This window comes from Xyrauchen texanus, chromosome 27, assembly GCF_025860055.1.
Source record: "Xyrauchen texanus isolate HMW12.3.18 chromosome 27, RBS_HiC_50CHRs, whole genome shotgun sequence".
Taxonomy (NCBI): domain Eukaryota; kingdom Metazoa; phylum Chordata; class Actinopteri; order Cypriniformes; family Catostomidae; genus Xyrauchen; species Xyrauchen texanus.
Window position 1 is genome coordinate 2,656,950 of NC_068302.1, and position 17,132 is coordinate 2,674,081.

The 17,132-nt window shown below is 42.5% G+C and overlaps 1 protein-coding gene across 2 annotated transcripts in view; it reads left to right on the top strand.

Annotated features, from left to right (window-relative positions):
* The window catches only part of LOC127620705 (prickle-like protein 2), a 124,944-nt gene that overhangs the window by 69,839 nt on the left and 37,973 nt on the right, over positions 1-17,132 (top strand). The window contains exons 1-2 of one of the 2 annotated variants that reach the window (XM_052093900.1): positions 3,988-4,118; positions 10,127-10,281. In XM_052093900.1, coding sequence (XP_051949860.1) covers positions 10,150-10,281 — 132 coding nt within the window. In that variant the 5' untranslated portion in view covers positions 3,988-4,118; positions 10,127-10,149. Of the gene's footprint in view, positions 1-3,987; positions 4,119-10,126; positions 10,282-17,132 lie in introns of those variants that run through there. The other variant, XM_052093899.1, reaches the window with a different exon arrangement.

Sequence of the window (17,132 nt, forward strand, 5' to 3'; positions counted from 1 at the left end):
TATATGCATTTTTTTATTATTATTATAAAAGTGTAAAAATATTACAAAAAACATCAAAATGAACTGTCCAGTAAGCTTACTGTCATTCCCCAACTAAGCAATGGCTAAATTTAGCTCTTTTTATTTCCTTCCTGCTAACCTGTTAATTTTCTTCCTTATAGGTAATAAACTTTAAGTTACTGAGCTAAGCATATTTCTTAAAGTCTGATAGACCCTGTTAGACAGATACATCCTTAAATTTCAACATAAGCATATTCGTTTTGTGTACAGAGTTGAAAAGGTTCTGCATAACAGGAATGACCCTGATGTCAACTGCTAATATTAAGGGAGCTCTTCAGGAGGATGACCCTTCATAAAAACATAAAAGTAAGCCCAGCGTGTATCGTTTTGTCATTAATACATGGTGACGTGTTGCCATCACCGAGGCTTAATTATCAACTCAAACTCACCGGCTGTAATTACAGCTGTATTATGAAGCGCTGTCATGTGTCGAGAGCCCACTCTCCGCCACTGACTGACGCCAAGTGTGTGGGCTCATAAATTATTTTCTCATCTTCATCATCGTCACTGAAAGCCTATATATATTTTCTTGCTGAAGTCAGAAACAATTGAGATCCACAGAAAATGTAATTTGCTTGTGTCTCTGCAGTCTACTTGTCTGAAGTGATCGGATTCACCATGTCCATGTTTTCACAGTAATTGTGTTTTTGTGGGTATTATTGTTCTATAAATTTTAATTATAGCATATTCCTACCGTAAATGTGTTCTGTTGTCTTATGCTCACAAGATGGCAACACTGTTTTGACAAGGAACAAAATGGCAACACCAGCACATGTTTTGAATGTGTGCGTTTGTCTCAGGAAATGTTTGCTTAACAGGTTTTGCGATCTTTAAATGTTAAATCTTTGATGCGATGATGCTTTATTTGCTCAAGTGATTGTTTACCTTACCTTGCTCTGTGTGTCATCATGTTCATATTATAACATACACACGATTTGTGGATTTCTGCAGTGATGGTAGATGAAAAATGTATGCCTAATGCCCGCTATAGCACCTCTTGCGTTGCATTCCAATGTGTTCTGACTAGGGCTGTCAGTCACTTAAAATGTCTATAAATTACATGATATGTCTATTAATTAATCAAATTCATCAAGTTAATATCATATATCAATATATATATATATATATATATATATATATATATATATATATATATATATATATATATATAAATCTAAATAATTACAAATATAATAATTAATACATATAATAATAATTATATTAATAATAATAATTTATATAATAATTTGTATGATTAATGCTATAATTTGAGTTATAACATCATTCCAAAACATAGTTCTAGCGGGAAGACTAGCAGCTGTACATCATCGCACCATTAGCTGGGTAATTCCCAGCCAATCACATGTAAGCCGTTGCTTTATTAGTCTGCTCACAATCTATCACATTGCTGTTTCAGTGTGCTAACACGGCAACCTCCACCACCCCACCATCACCAGTTGAGTCCCGTCCTGCACGGGGGTAGGCTCCTCTCCCCTGCCTCCTATCTCCGGCAGGATATGACAGTTCCGAGTACAACTTCATCGGACTGCCAGACGGGGCCTACACCAAAGAGAGACATTACTTTTCTAATAAAGTAAATCAAATAAATGTCATCTTAATTTTCACTCAAGTCTGCGAGTAGAAATCACATTACTATGACAGACATACAAAAAATGAGTAGCTGCCTGTAAATCTCTCTGTGTCGCACCGCCGTCTCCGGTCGGCCTTTATCCCTCTCTGAGGTTTGATTAGCCTGATAAGGGGCGGGTGTGTAGCATCATGACCCGGACCTGCCCTCCGCCCTGCCACAACCACCCTCTGCGAAGTTCATTTAAAATCGTTTAACACACAGGTAGCCGTGGATTATCCAGTAGTGCGACAATACACTTGGTCAAAACTGTGAATTTAAATAATATTATCCAGAAATAATATTATCCACAGAACATAGAGGAGCTGGCACTCCAGAGAAAAAGTATTATTTAATTTTAATTCACTGTCATTTTCACATTAATGTGGTAAAATATATGTTACAAATGTGGCAGTGAGAGTAGCACTTACTGTATGATAGAGGAAAACAATTCAAAACACTCGTTGTTGACCTCTGAGACATCGGTATGGTATCAACCAAGGCTTCCCGACTGAATGAATTAAAAATGAAATCGCAATTTGTCCTTGGACAGTAGCGCTTCACCACAAAATGCAAACAAACAGCACTTCTCCTTCAGCGTTTGAGTCAGAGATGTGTGAGCGCTGGGGGCTCTAGTGGCTATAAGCGGCACTTCAGCACAGCAACATAACATACACAACACATCACCGTTTAAATTGTCTTGCATCACCTTGCCAGGCATGAAAGACACATTTAATAGGTCTTGATATCCTTTTTCACCCTCCGTGGAAAAACAAGCTGAATTCCATTATATTAGCTATGATGATGAAAGTGGTTAGGAAATGTTTTCAATTGCTACAGCTCACTCTGCTTGATCTGTAATGTTGTTTCTACAGCGCATTAATATCAAACATTGATTAAAATTGCCCAGAACTACCTGTGCATTTAACAGTTTGAACCGCATGCATTCCAGCCAATCAGAATCGAGTTTTGAAACAGACCATGGTATAATACTTTTGAAATATCAGTAACAATATAATTGTTATTGTTACTTTTACAAGATCAATATTAGCAAAGATTTCACAGTAAAAAGACATGCGCATCACAGTACGAAAATAAAATTACAAGGTCTTCTACTTCTAGAAGAGCACAGAAACTTCCACCAGGAGGCAGTAGACATCTAATACAATGCATACAGAAAAATGTTCAGCAAAGTATTCATCATGTTGATAATGTAGTGGCCTTACGCCCATTTCACACATACTCCATTTGCAGTGTGTATACGGTACAGGAGCAGCATGCCCTATAGTGTTTTCACATATGCTGCGTTTGCAGTGCGCTACTGATCCGCAGTTTCTGTGTGCCACAAAATCATAAATGTGTAAGGAATTTTGATTTTAAATCCAAATGTTAACTTTGACATTGTTTAAGACATTGAAACAGTATGAAAATTAATTTTAATCAATGTGATTCTTTGTTTTACATGTAGTTCGAGTTGAAGAAAAGCTATCGCGCTATATCTGTTGCTAATAAGGAGAAGAATGAGACGCATTTGCGTTCACTCTGTCTTTTTTTAGGGTATAAAAATCATATATGATGGCATTTTGCAAATTTTGGGACTATAATCATACTTTTTTGTTTTTCTTGACCCTGTAATTTAGTAACTGTAGAACACATTAACTGTAATTATGCGTATATGATGAAATTATTACAGTTTCTTGACAATCTATGTCTATTTTAATGTGAACAATGCACTGCCACTTTAATTCAGTGCAGTGCAGCACAGCAAAAATAGACTCGGTCCGTAAACCATCGCTGCACTGCTGTATACGCACCGCAACTGGAACGGATCGACGGACTGCATCCGTGTGCAGTGTAAAAGCTCTAACCTGTTAACATGGGTACGGAAAAAATACACACCGCATACGCACTGCAAACGGAGTATGTGTGAAACGGGCATTAGAATATAATGTATCAAAAATGATACGCACAGCTTTATAGGGTTAATTAGTCGCACTGAATTAATACAGTTAATACAGTCTTAGTTCTGACGCATAAAAAAAACAACAGCTTATGGTTGGTGTCATTTCTTGTACGGTAAAAAAGCATTTACTAAGAACACAAATGTAAAGTAACCGTTGGCTATACGACTGCAGTAATGTGATGACATAAAGTGTCTAAAGAGACGCGATGGTCAACAGCTGTCCCACAGCAGAGAGAATGCTCTCATGACGCCTTTTACATAAAGAGTTCTCTCTCTCTCTCTCTCTCTCTCACTCACACCCACACAGTCAAATCCACAGGCAGAGCGAGAGAGCGAGGGATGAGGCATGACACATAAAAGAGAAAAGCGTTTCTTCTGGCTTTAGCGCTGTGCTTTCTATTTTCTCTCTGGTTTTCGGGGCCCTCAGGTTATTTGTTGATGCTGATATGAAGATGCCATCTAAAGCAGGTCTGTATGATCTTTCATCTAGATTGTAATGTATCTTTAAAGGGAATTCAAAAGATGGGCTTCTAACATGTAAACGCATTCTGTACTGTATGATGTATTGTATGAGTAAATGTTGAGGCGTTCATCGTTGCTGTTTGATTTTGTTGTCTTTGAATTCTTACATCTTTCTTTCTGCTGACACTAAACAGCAAATTGAAGTTCATGTGGCATGTTTGTCTGTGATTTCACCGTGACGTCATGTGTATTGTAAGATTGTATGATGTGTTTGAAAAAAACTAAATCAATCAATAACACAGATCAGAGGGCAACATTTAAAAGTGATATTAATAATAATGTTTGTGCTACACTGACCTGTGATTTTACGTGAGTTTGAACTTACAGAATGATGTTTAAATTGTTATGTATGATAATAATCAGAGATAAAATGACATTGTGAATGCCTTTTGTAAAATGGTGCACTCAAGCATGTTTTAAAGTTATTTGAACACATTCTTCACAGCTCCACAAACCTCAGATGTTTTTCATCAAAAACTGCTAATAGAATATCTTTTTACATTTTATTTTGGCTTTAAGTGAAGCTGTGGAAAGTAATTGTTAAAATATTGTCACATGATACACAGTAAAAAAAAATATATATATAGTTATATAAGGGGTAAAGGGATCATTCACACGAAAATTTTAAAGTCAGGCAGAATATAAGGGACTGGCAGCCTTAGTCACCACCACAATGCAAGTTTCCTGATTCCATTCTGATTCAGATTTTGATTTGATTCCAGTTAATTTGGGTATAATTCCGTTATTATGTCCATTTTGCTTACATATGAAAGAAACTCTCTTTAAGCTAATGCTGTTAATTATACAGGAATCCTTCTAACTAGGTATTAGGGTTGTGCAGCGAATCCATTATCTGTATTTGTATCTGTTCGTATGACAAAATTATCTGTCTCTGTTTTCGCACAGGAACGGGTGTGGGCGGGCTTAAACCAGAAATGCGTCAAAACTAAATGAAACGCCCTAATTGTATCATCATCGTCATCATCATCGTCATCGTCATCATCAAAACAATAATAATAATTATTATAATTATTATTAGTATTATTATTATTGGCCCAATAGTTCAATTATTATACATACACACACACATATACACTCACCTAAAGTATTATTAGGAACACCATACTAATACTGTGTTTGACCCCCTTTCGCCTTCAGAACTGCCTTAATTCTACGTGGCATTGATTCAACAAGGTGCTGAAAGCATTCTTTAGAAATGTTGGCCCATATTGATAGGATAGCATCTTGCAGTTGATGGAGATTTGTGGGATGCACATCCAGGGCACGAAGCTCCCGTTCCACCACATCCCAAAGATGCTCTATTGGGTTGAGATCTGGTGACTGTAGGGGCCATTTTAGTACAGTGAACTCATTGTCATGTTCAAGAAACCAATTTGAAATGATTCGAGCTTTGTGACATGGTGCATTATCCTGCTGGAAGTAGCCATCAGAGGATGGGTACATGGTGGCCATAAAGGGATGGACATGGTCAGAAACAATGCTCAGGTAGGCCGTGGCATTTAAACGATGCCCAATTGGCACTAAGGGGCCTAAAGTGTGCCAAGAAAACATCCCCCACACCATTACACCACCACCACCAGCCTGCACAGTGGTAACAAGGCATGATGGATCCATGTTCTCATTCTGTTTACGCCAAATTCTGACTCTACCATCTGAATGTCTCAACAGAAATCGAGACTCATCAGAACAGGCAACATTTTTCCAGTCTTCAACTGTCCAATTTTGGTGAGCTCTTGCAAATTGTAGCCTCTCTTTCCTATTTGTAGTGGAGATGAGTGGTACCGGTGGGGTCTTCTGCTGTTGTAGCCCATCCGCCTCAAGGTTGTGCGTGTTGTGGCTTCACAAATGCTTTGCTGCATACCTCGGTTGTAACGAGTGGTTATTTCAGGCAAAGTTGCTCTTCTATCAGCTTGAATCAGTCGGCCCATTCTCCTCTGACCTCTAGCATCAACAAGGCATTTTCAGCCCACAGGACTGCCGCGATACTGGATGTTTTTCCTTTTCACACCATTCTTTGTAAACCCTAGAAATGGTTGTGCGTGAAAATCCCAGTAACTGAGAAGATTGTGAAATACTCAGACCGGCCCGTCTGGCACCAACAACCATGCCACGCTCAAAATTGCTTAAATCACCTTTCTTTCCCATTCTGACATTCAGTTTGGAGTTCAGGAGATTGTCTTGACCAGGACCACACCCCAAAATACATTGAAGCAACTGCCATGTGATTGGTTGATTAGATCATTGCATTAATGAGAAATTGAACAGGTGTTCCTAATAATCCTTTAGGTGAGTGTATATATATATATATATATATATATATATATATATATATATTTTTATATTTCTTACCAGATGGAGCTGCATTTGTTGGCTACATTAACTGTGGATTATGTGGTTAATTGTGATTTCTCCTGGTATTTCTGATATTAATATCTGCATGAAACTTTTCCATTTGTCTGTGCATATATACCAACATTATTCTGGAGGCAGGAGGTGTCAATCAAAATGTGAAATGTCAAGCACACATTTTGCTGTGAATAATAAATCCAAATTTAAACATTAAAATAAATGAAAATAAAATAAATATAGCCTACAAACAGGTGAAAGTCTCATAAATCTATCAGGTATTTTTTGTTAAATTATATTTGTAATAATATAATATTATTATTATTATTATTTAGTAATAATGTTACATTTATACAGCACCTTTCCAGTTAAAGACCACTTATCGTTCTCAAATATAGCTTCAGTTTCTTCATTTTACATAAGGAGAAATATTCCTAATAAATAAACTCTATGGAGCATTTAAACCTTTATGGTGCATTTGAACTTTTTTCTGAATAAAGTTTTAACCACATGATAACCTTATAATATATATAATCGCTGACATGAAATCATCACTTCAGGTCAGGTCTTTAATATCGCGCTCAGGTCTAGGTGATAGATAAGTCTATGATAGGTCTATGAATAAACGAGAATCACGTGTGATACATTAACTTACACATTTCAAGAAGTGGAATGTGTATATGATGTTGTATCTCAGTAGCGTATAAGCTGGGATTCCATTGTTGATATGCAAACAAACCCTCATAATTCACATAGAAATTTAATGGATTTTCTAGAGTTTAGCATTAGTTAAAATGCATATTAAGGTGATGGAAACCATTTATTTGTACACTGATGACTTGTTTTGACCTTTTGTGCATGTAGCCTAAAGTTTGATGGCATAATGCTCATCGGTTAGAATGGGTGTGCGATAGCTTGATGTGACTGGCCCAACAAAAGGTCAGACCTTGGCATTTCTTCCTACATAGCCCTTGACATCTGAAAGTTTAAAGTCATATCTAGTCATTTTAAATGCAGGCTCTTGTAGGTCATACGGAGGTGTGGCGTATGGGCATAGAAGTCACTTCAGCCCTCATTATATGAGATATTACACTCAGTCTTCTGGCAGCATTTAATAAAACGACGTCCAACACCACAAATTACTTTCTCCGAAGCAACAGGCTCCATCATGACAAGGTGGGCTCCCTCAAGATAATGCATAAACATTTTTTGTGTGGATCTCGTCTTTGGACACACATTACACAAAACGAGTCAAACCAAACTTTTACTCTCAACATGCAGTAACAGGACTTCTTTACCACTATACAATGCGAGTGAAATTCGAACCTTTACTAGCCAGTGGACAATCACACACATGTCACATAGGACGCATATGTCATTGATTTACTTATTGAAGAGGGTTGCGCATAGAGTAAAAGATTGATCTTGGGTTATAAAAATAGATAATGTTCAAATGAAGACTGCCATGCGTCTGTAATTCTATTACAGGCTATTTTCCCAGCCTTAGTCACCATTCACTTTCATCGTATCGATAAAATATGCAATGAAAGTGACGATGACTGTATGGGATGAAATTAGTCTAAAAATAATTAACAAATGTGTGCATAATTATCCATCAATTTGATAAATGTTGCAAATGTATCTTACAATCCACAGACAATGTGAAATTCAGAATGAAATGAATGTGCTGGGATTTGTACAAAAGGACTGAGGCTATTGGTGTGTTTAAGTCCTGCTGGAAAATTCAGACTTCTGAGTTTTGAAATTGTAAATATGATGTGATTTGCGGTCAAGTGATTTTAGTCAGAAAGAATGGACCCATTTTGCAATTTCATATTTCTTCCTCTTTTTCACTTTCCAGTGCAGGCAGGAATGCAACAAAATAAAGAGCAAAGTCACGCATTATCATTCTTGTGTGGCCACTTAATTATGGGAAGTTTCGTTTTTTTTGCAAACGCTTGTCGCTGCGTAAACAAGCTAAATGAGGTTTATTTTCTGGCAGGTTTTATCGTTATTCTCATTAATAGTACAACAAATGCATAAAAACTAAACTACACTGTCTAAATCCTCATGTAAAACTGAATTATTACCAATAATAATTTTCTTCCGGCATGATTCTTAAATCGACATGCCCCCAAATAACTTGGAAAGTCCAAAGTTTCTCACTCATAATTGCGACTTCGTGGTGCAGTTCATGTGCCCTTAACTCGTAAATATGATCATTCGACATGACTTGAACACACTATATCAGTCATACTGGTTGGAAAAAAATAATGACAGAATTATAAGTTTTGTGTAAACTGTTTCTTAAAAGGGTCATTTCTACCTGATCAATGAATTTTGTTGGTGTAATCTAATGACATAATTCATATTTTGAACTTTAAAAGAATATTCTGGTTTCAATAGAAGTTAAGCTAAATCGACAGCACTGTTGTACCACAAAATATTATTTAGACTCGTTCCGCTTCCTTAAAGAAAGCAAATATCAAGGTTACAGTGAGACACTTGTATGCTGTCATTTGAGCTTAACAGATGGTAACAAATGCTGTTGATTTAAGCACATTTTTATGTTATTTTGCAAATATTTTACAGTGTATGCAGAATAAGCTTATATTACTGTTGCATTGCTGTGTTTGAAAGACCATAATTCTCTATCTCTTCTAAAAAAAAAAATTAAAAAAAATTATTTCATGTCAGTATTCTGTTAGTCTCCACACATTGGTGCTTATTCATGAAACATTAGCAGAACAAATTTTTGTGTAAATCGTTTCTAAAGCATTCTTATATAAATTGACACATTCAATTGAATGGGATGTGTTCTTGTGTTCAAACACAGCTGGACAGAGCACAACTTTGAATGGTGGGGTATCGAAATGTGTTTTTCTAAGTTTCATAAAATGTGGTTTTTATGATGCAACTAAAGTGAGACTCTCCAAAAGCGTCCATGTTTCAAAGGTGTACGTTGAAGTATTCTTAAAAAAGCCCTTTTAATAAAGGCCCGTGTAGATTTCGTGTGTTCGTGGATTTGCGTGCGATCAACCACGCTGCCTTTCAAAGTATACTCTTTTGACTGCGGCCAAATACAGAGTGTTTTGTGATGCAGTCAATGGCAGGTGCATGCACCGACGATGCACATAGATGAGGACTGTCCATGTGTCAAGAAAATCTGGGCCACACGGATTGTGCTGACTCGTTTTTTTTACACTTTTTTACGCTATAGGTTAGGTTTAGGTTGAAGGTTTAGGGTATGGAGGTTTTGTTGATGTAAACCTCAATAGAGCATTTCACCTGGAACTGCCACGATATATCTAATGATTATCCTTTTGCAAAACTGTCACCACAGTCGTATAATCTTCATGAAATCAGGCTGCAAGCATCTGAAATTGTGTGTGTGTGTGTGTGTGTGTGTGTGTGTGTGTGTGTGTGTGTGTGTGTGTGTGTGTGTGTGCTGGTGAAATTCAGCACACGCAGCATTTATGATTTCAGCATCGATTTGCATAATGTAATGGATGGCCGTCAAACCATCTGTGTTTTATAAAACACGCTTACATCTGCACTTCTCACCCTTTCTGTCTGTCTCTCTGCAGTGGGAGTGGTATGAGGTGGTGATATGACTCTGGAGATGGAGAGGACGGTCTCAAAAATCATGTTTGACTTCCAGAGGAACTCCACCTCTGACGACGACTCCGGTTGTGCGTTGGAGGAGTATGCATGGGTGCCGCCTGGCCTCAAACCTGAACAGGTAACGCACACTTAAAGGCAACATAAAGCGATTCTGCGAATCAGAAGGCATACTTGATTTGTGCAACGGCATATTCCAAAAAAACCAACTTGATTTTATTAATGAGGAATTTATTATATGGTGCAAAGTGTGACTGGTGGTTGGAGGGGAGGTGAAAAGACTTGGGGACTTCAACCAAAAATGAAAATTGTTTCAACTTTCGGAGCAAGTTATTACATTTTAATGTAACATCACGTTGAAAGACCTTTGTTGTCTTTTTAAAAGTAGGTTTAGTTTAGTTTTTATGTTGGATTTAACATGTGATAAACTATTACTCACATAAAGGTCAGAAACAGTAAAAATGTTCTCTCAGATTTATACATATATATCTGTTGGGAAATTAACAATTTTAACTGGTTTTCGTTGCTGTATGTGTCAAGCATTAATGTAAATTAGTTTAGTTTACAATCACAATAGTCACATCTAGTGTAATTATTTATTTTCTTAATGTTGCTTATTTTATCATATTTAGTTCACATTGCAGTGTTCACAGTGCAGGTACGCTTATGCTGTGCAAACTTGTTCATTTATCATTCCTTGCTCTTAATATTGTATAACCCTTTGTAACTCACTACAGCTTTTCCTTTTTTTTCTTTTTGCTGCATAATGACCCATTTAAACTGAATTGAAATGTGCATAACAAATTCAAATTACCTAAACTAAAACTCATTTCTTGTTACAAATGAGAAAAATAAATTAGCCTGTTTCAATTTTAATGTATTTACATAATGGTAGTATTTATTGTACTAAATGTAATTAATGGTAATTTATATGAATAGGGCACGTCGGGACTAAACAACATGATCACACGGGAAGTTGGCATGCTTTTTCCGAAAGTTCTGTTACCCTAGGATCGGCAACAATATGCCGACTCACTGACATGCCCTATCTCCCATTGGACATATTTGGAATGGCTGAAAAACAATGACTTTCCCTTGTGGTTTGACTGGTAGCGCATTGCATCAGTTACATAAGAGACCACAGATCAAGCCCCAATCAAAGGAGGATGTAATCATGTTTGTAGAAACAATCACACGCATGATAAGGAGGTTGCGTTTTTGTCCCTAGCATTGCATTTTGTCTCTATTAATGTTTAGGGTTAGAATTGGGGGCTAGATTAAGTAAAATAAGTATTTCTCTTCACTGTTTTACACACTGTTCAGCTGAAAAAAATATATTTTTACAAATATCTTCTGGCGACCTCTCCTGGATATAAATGGATGTCACACTTGTATATATGCTCTGAAACACTTACCGCTTTAGCCTCTAAAAAATGTTTTTTCAAATTTGGTCTAAAGTCCAAAGATATATCATGTAAATATAAGACAGTAGTTATAGGGCAACATTTTTCAATATAGGCAAATACATTTGAGACCAAATGAAGATAATAATTATTCAAAATAACCACTTCAGACAAGGGTTAACCATTTCCTTTTAACATCTTGAGTATTCCATTATAAATACTGTTAATCTCCATTGTGATTGGATCAGTCAGTGTGAGACCATTTTGAAACTTCTTTATATTAAATCTATTCACCCCACTTAAGAAAAACAGGGGTCTTTAGCCCCTTTTACCCCAAATACTATCCTTTCACTTATTGGATAGCTTTTGTTTTAATCACCTTGAACACAACTGAAAAGTATGTTGTCTAAAAATAAATGTGATCATCAGAAACCTGTATAATTGAGAATCAACTGATATACCGTACTCCAAGTCTAGAGACATGTTTTAATACAAAGAGGAAATTGACAATAGATTTAATTATTATGACTGATAAACACCCACTATTTGTAACCTAACACCCACCTCTCTACTAATTTGCTCTCAGCTCCCCCTGGCATCCTGACGTCAACAAAAGCTAATAAGAGTTAGGAGTTGGAAAACCTGGCATCCAATGAATGAAATGAGATTGAAGATGTGGGTTAGAGATATTTTGACTTATAAAAAGCACTCAAACATTTTGAGTTTGCTACTCAGAAGAAGCAACTGCTGACGTGGACCATGCCTAACAAAAATTAGATCTCAAAAAACACAAGAGCAAGAATTTTTGCTTTGCAGAAAGCTGGAAGGGTTACAAGAATATTGCGAAGAGCTTAGATATTCCACAGTTAGACAAAGTGTCTATAAATGGAGATGATGTATTACCTTTCCATAGAAGTGGCTGTCCAGCCAATATGATTCAAAGGGCACACCACAGAATGCTCAATGAGGTTAAAAAAGAACACTAGAGTGACAGCTAAAGCAGTGTTTCCCAACACTAGTGTGCCGTGAAATATTGTCAGGTGTGCCATGGAAAATTATCAAATTCCACAAAACGTCTAGGTTACGTATGTAACCTCAGTTCCCCGATGGAGGGAACGAGACGTTGTGTCAGAGAACGACACTAGGGGTCTCTCTTGAGCGCCGATATTCACCTCTGTACTATGAAAAAAGGCCAATGAGAGTTGGCAGCCAGTATTTGCATGTCCCGCCCCCGGACATACAGGTATTTAAGCGGCGCAAATACGGGAGTTCATTCAGGATTTTTCTGAGGAGCCGGAAATGGTCCGGCCACAACAGGGGCTCGGCTCAGCGACGTGGCAAGGGGGACACAACGTCTCGTTCCCTCCATCGGGGAACTGAGGTTACATACGTAACCTAGACGTTCCCCTTCAGCCGCATGTACCCTTCCCCAATGCCCCATTTAAGCCATCAGGATTCCTTATCGTTACCCCGGAGGAGGGAACAAGGTGACGGCCGCCAACATGGGAACGGGCCAGCCTGGCTGGGCCTCTTTTCTCTCTATGTTTCTCGCATAGAGCAACTACGGCCGGGGCCCTTACACGATTGAGGGAAGGGGGTCTTAGCCCTTGGTAGGGCGGGGAAGACCCTGCGGAGGCCACACCTACCCGGAGGGGAGGCAAATTTGAGTGGCACATACATCGCATGGCCTATACCTAGGCCTTATGCTTGAACAGTAGTCGTGGTGGTAGCACCAGCCTCAGAGAGGGGGAGCATACAGCACGGCACCTGAGGCAGCTGTGACTGCCTAAGGGAAACACGGCGTCAACTCACGTGAGGGGACAGAACCGTGGTTTTACACACAGGGGAGTCCGAGCAGGAGGCCTTACCTGTGGGGCCCCTATACCAGTACAGGGTAGCTAGCGGTACCGCAGTGGTTTGGGTCGGCGAGTCCCTCCAAGAGAACTGCGACCCGCAAGGGCTAGGGAGGAGCCAACCAGTGTCCCAAGCCTGGGATCTCCTGGGAAGAAGGCGCACTGTTTCCCTGGTTAGGGGAAGGCGCTGGGTGCAAGCGATCCACCCGGTCAGATCGTCGGCGTGTCACCGAAGTTCTCACGGGCTCGGTACCTGAGAGAACACAGGACTAAACTGACTCAACTCGGAGATTGTAGAATCTCGTAAAAGTGTTAGGTGTTGCCCAGCCCGCAGCTCTACAAATGTCTGCTAGGGCAGTGCCCCTAGCCAGTGCCCATGAGGACGCTAACACTCCTGGTGGAGTGGGCTCGGACCCGCAAAGGGGAGGCACGGCCTGGGTGTGATAAGCCAGGGAAATGGCATCGACAACCCAGTGGGCGTAGTCTCTGCTTGGAGACAGCGTTCCCTTCTGCTGTCCCCCAAAGCAGACGAAGAGCTGCTCAGAGCGTCTGGTGCTCTGTGTGCGGTCCAGGTAAATACGTAAGGCACGTACCGGACACAGCAGTGAGAGGGCTGGGTCTGCCTCCTCCCGGGCAGCGCTTGCAGGTTCACCACCTGATCCCTGAAGGGTGTGGTAGGAACCTTGGGCACGTAGCCTGGTCGCAGTCTTAGGATCACGAAAGTGTCTGCCGGACCGAACTCCAGGCAGGCGTCGCTAACAGAGAACGCATGCAGGTCCCCGACCCTCTTGATGGAGGCGAGCCGATCAGCAGGGCGGTCTTGAGAGAGAGGGCCCTGAGTCCAACTGAGTCAAGCGGCTCGAAGGGGGTCTCCGGAGTCCCCTCAGGATCGACCGAGAGATCCCAGGAGGGAAATAGGTTAGGCCGGGAGGAATCATCCTCCGGGCACCTTTTAGGAACCTGACGATTAAGTCGGGCTTGCCAAGAGACTTGCCGTCTACCGTGTCATGGTGGGCCGCGATAGCAGCAACATACACCTTGAGGGTGGAGGGGACAGCCTCCTCTCCAGCCTCTCCTGAAGAAACACGAGCACTGACCTAACTGCACACTTCTGCGGGTCTTCGCTCGGAAGAACACCAGTTCATGAACAGACGCCACTTCAGGGCGTAAAGATGCCTGGTCGAAGGGGCTCTGGCTTGGTTAATAGTGTCTATGATGGCTAAAGGTAGGCCGGCTAGACCCTCCGCGTCCGGCCCAGGGACCAGACGTGGAGTTTCCAGAGGTCTGGGCGCGGGTGCCAGAGCGTGCCCCGTCCCTGAGAAAGAAGGTCCTTCCTCAGGGAATTCGCCAGGGAGGGGCTGTCATAAGGAGCGTGAGATCCGAAAACCACGTCCGGTTGGGCCAGTAGGGGGCCACCAGAGTGACTTGCTCCTTGTCCTCCCTGACCTTGCATAGCACCTGTGCAAGAAGGCTCACTGGGGAAAAGCGTACTTGCGCAGCCCCACGGGCCAGCTGTGAGCCAGAGCATCTGTCCCCAGGGAGCCTCTGTGAGGGCATACCAGAGCGGACAGTGGGAGGTTTCCTGGGAGGCAAACAGGTCTACCTGGGCCTTGCCGAACCTGTCCCAAATCAGCTGGACCGATTGGGGGTGGAGCCTCCACTCTCCGCCAGGCAAGGTTTGTCTTGACAGCGCGTCCGCTATCACATTGAGGTTGCCGGGATGTGAGTGGCACGCAGCTGACTCCAGTCGCTGCTGACTCCAAAGGAGGAGACGACGGGCGAGCTGTGACATGTGGGGAGCGTACTCCGCCTTGGCGGTTTCTGTAAGCCACCACCGTGGTGCTGTCTGTCCTGACCAGGACATGTTTGCCACTGAATCATCGGAAGAAATTTCTTCAGGGCAAGACGAACGGCCAGCAGCTCTAGGCAGTTGATGTGCCAGCGCAGCGGCCTTGGTTCCACCGGCCTGCGGCTCGCGCTCGTTGCATACGGCGCCCAACCCAATTTGGAGGCGTCGGTTGTAACCAGAACGCGACGGGACACCTGCTGCAAGGGTACCCCTGCCCGAAGAAAGCAGAGGTCTGTCCAGGGTTTGAAGGTTTGGAGGCAGGCAGTGGTAATTTCCACGCCGTGCGTGCCGTGGCGCCATGCTCGCCTCGGGACTCGAAGTCTGGAGCAGTGCTGAAGTGGTCTCATATGCATCAACCCCAGTGGCGCGACCGCCGCGGAGGATGCCATATGCCCCAGGAGCTGTTGGAAACGCTTCAACGGGACCACGGTGCCTGGCTTGAAGGAAGCGAGGCATTCCAGCACTGACTGAGCACGCTCGTTGGAGAGACGTGCTGTCATTGAGACTGAGTCTAACTCCAAACCGAGAAAAGAGATGCTCTGGACTGGGGTGAGCTTGCTCTTCTCCCAGTTGACCTGAAGCCCCAGCGCGGAGGTGCTCGAGCACCTGGTCTCTGTGTGCGCATAGTAATTCCTGCGAGGGGCCAGAATGAGCCAATCGTCGAGGTAATTGAGTATGCGTATGCCCGCTCCTCGTGAAGGGCAAGAGCCGCCTCTGCGACCTTCGTGAAGATGCGAGGGACAGAGACAGGCCGAAGGGGAGGACCTTGTACTGATACGCCTGGCCGTCGAATGCGAACCGTAGAAAGGGTCGGTGTCGAGGGCTAATTGAGACGTGAAAGTACGCGCCCTTCAGGTCTACCGCTGCGAACCAATCTAGATGCCGAACGCCAGATAGAATTTGTTTCTGGGTGAGCATTTTGAACGGGAGTTTGGACAGGGTCCGATTGAAAACTCGCGAGGTCCAAGATCGGTCGTATGCCACCGCCTTTCTTGGGTACAACGGTAAGGGCTGTAGAAACCCTTCTCCGTTTCGGTTGGAGGGACAGGCTCTATCGCGTCCTTGATTAGAAGGGAGGCGATTTCCTCGCGCAGGGAGAGGGCATGTTCGCGCGGCACTGCGGAGGAACGAACGCCCAGGAAGGGGGCGGAGACCTGGCAAACTGAATTGCGTAATCGAAGTCGAATGGTCCGGTGCAGCCAGCGTGACGAGCTGGGCAGAGAAAGCCATGCCTCTGCGCTCTGTGCTAGGGGCACCAAGGGGACAAGTATTTTGGATGTACCCGGCAGGGCTTCGCAGCGGTGCGGAACAGGTAACGCAGGCGTCGGGAGGCTCTGTGGCGTCCCGAGGCTCTGGTGCTGAGAATAAGCTCAAAGCACTTACCTTGTTCCGCGCACCTGGCAGGGGCGGGTTTGTGACAGAGGAGGAGGTCTGATGTCGGCGCCCTCTGGACTCGCTCTGAACCGGCCGGCCGGGAACAGTCGTGGGGCTGAGGGCGGAGCACCGCATCCTGGGCGCCGGACTGTTGAGGCCTGAAACACAAGTGCCGTGAGAACGGCATTTGCGGGCCATGTGACCCAGAGGTAAAGGAAATAGCTCTTTTATTGAGAATTTGGGTACCGCAGCCCCGGCCAGGGGTGCGGCAAATGAAAAAACACAAGATTCTCCTCCCGGCCCTCCACCGGGGACGGAGCTGTCTCACCATCTCCGAGCTAACTTCGCGTCCTCTGGGTCCGCTGTCTCAGGGACGCTTGGGAGCCTTCCGGGTCCTCGACGGGTCCGTGGAGGCAGGGGCGTACGCTTCTTGCGGTTTGCTCGACGCTGGGGCTGAGAGCTGGGCCCAGGTTGGGGCGGAGCAGAAGGTCTT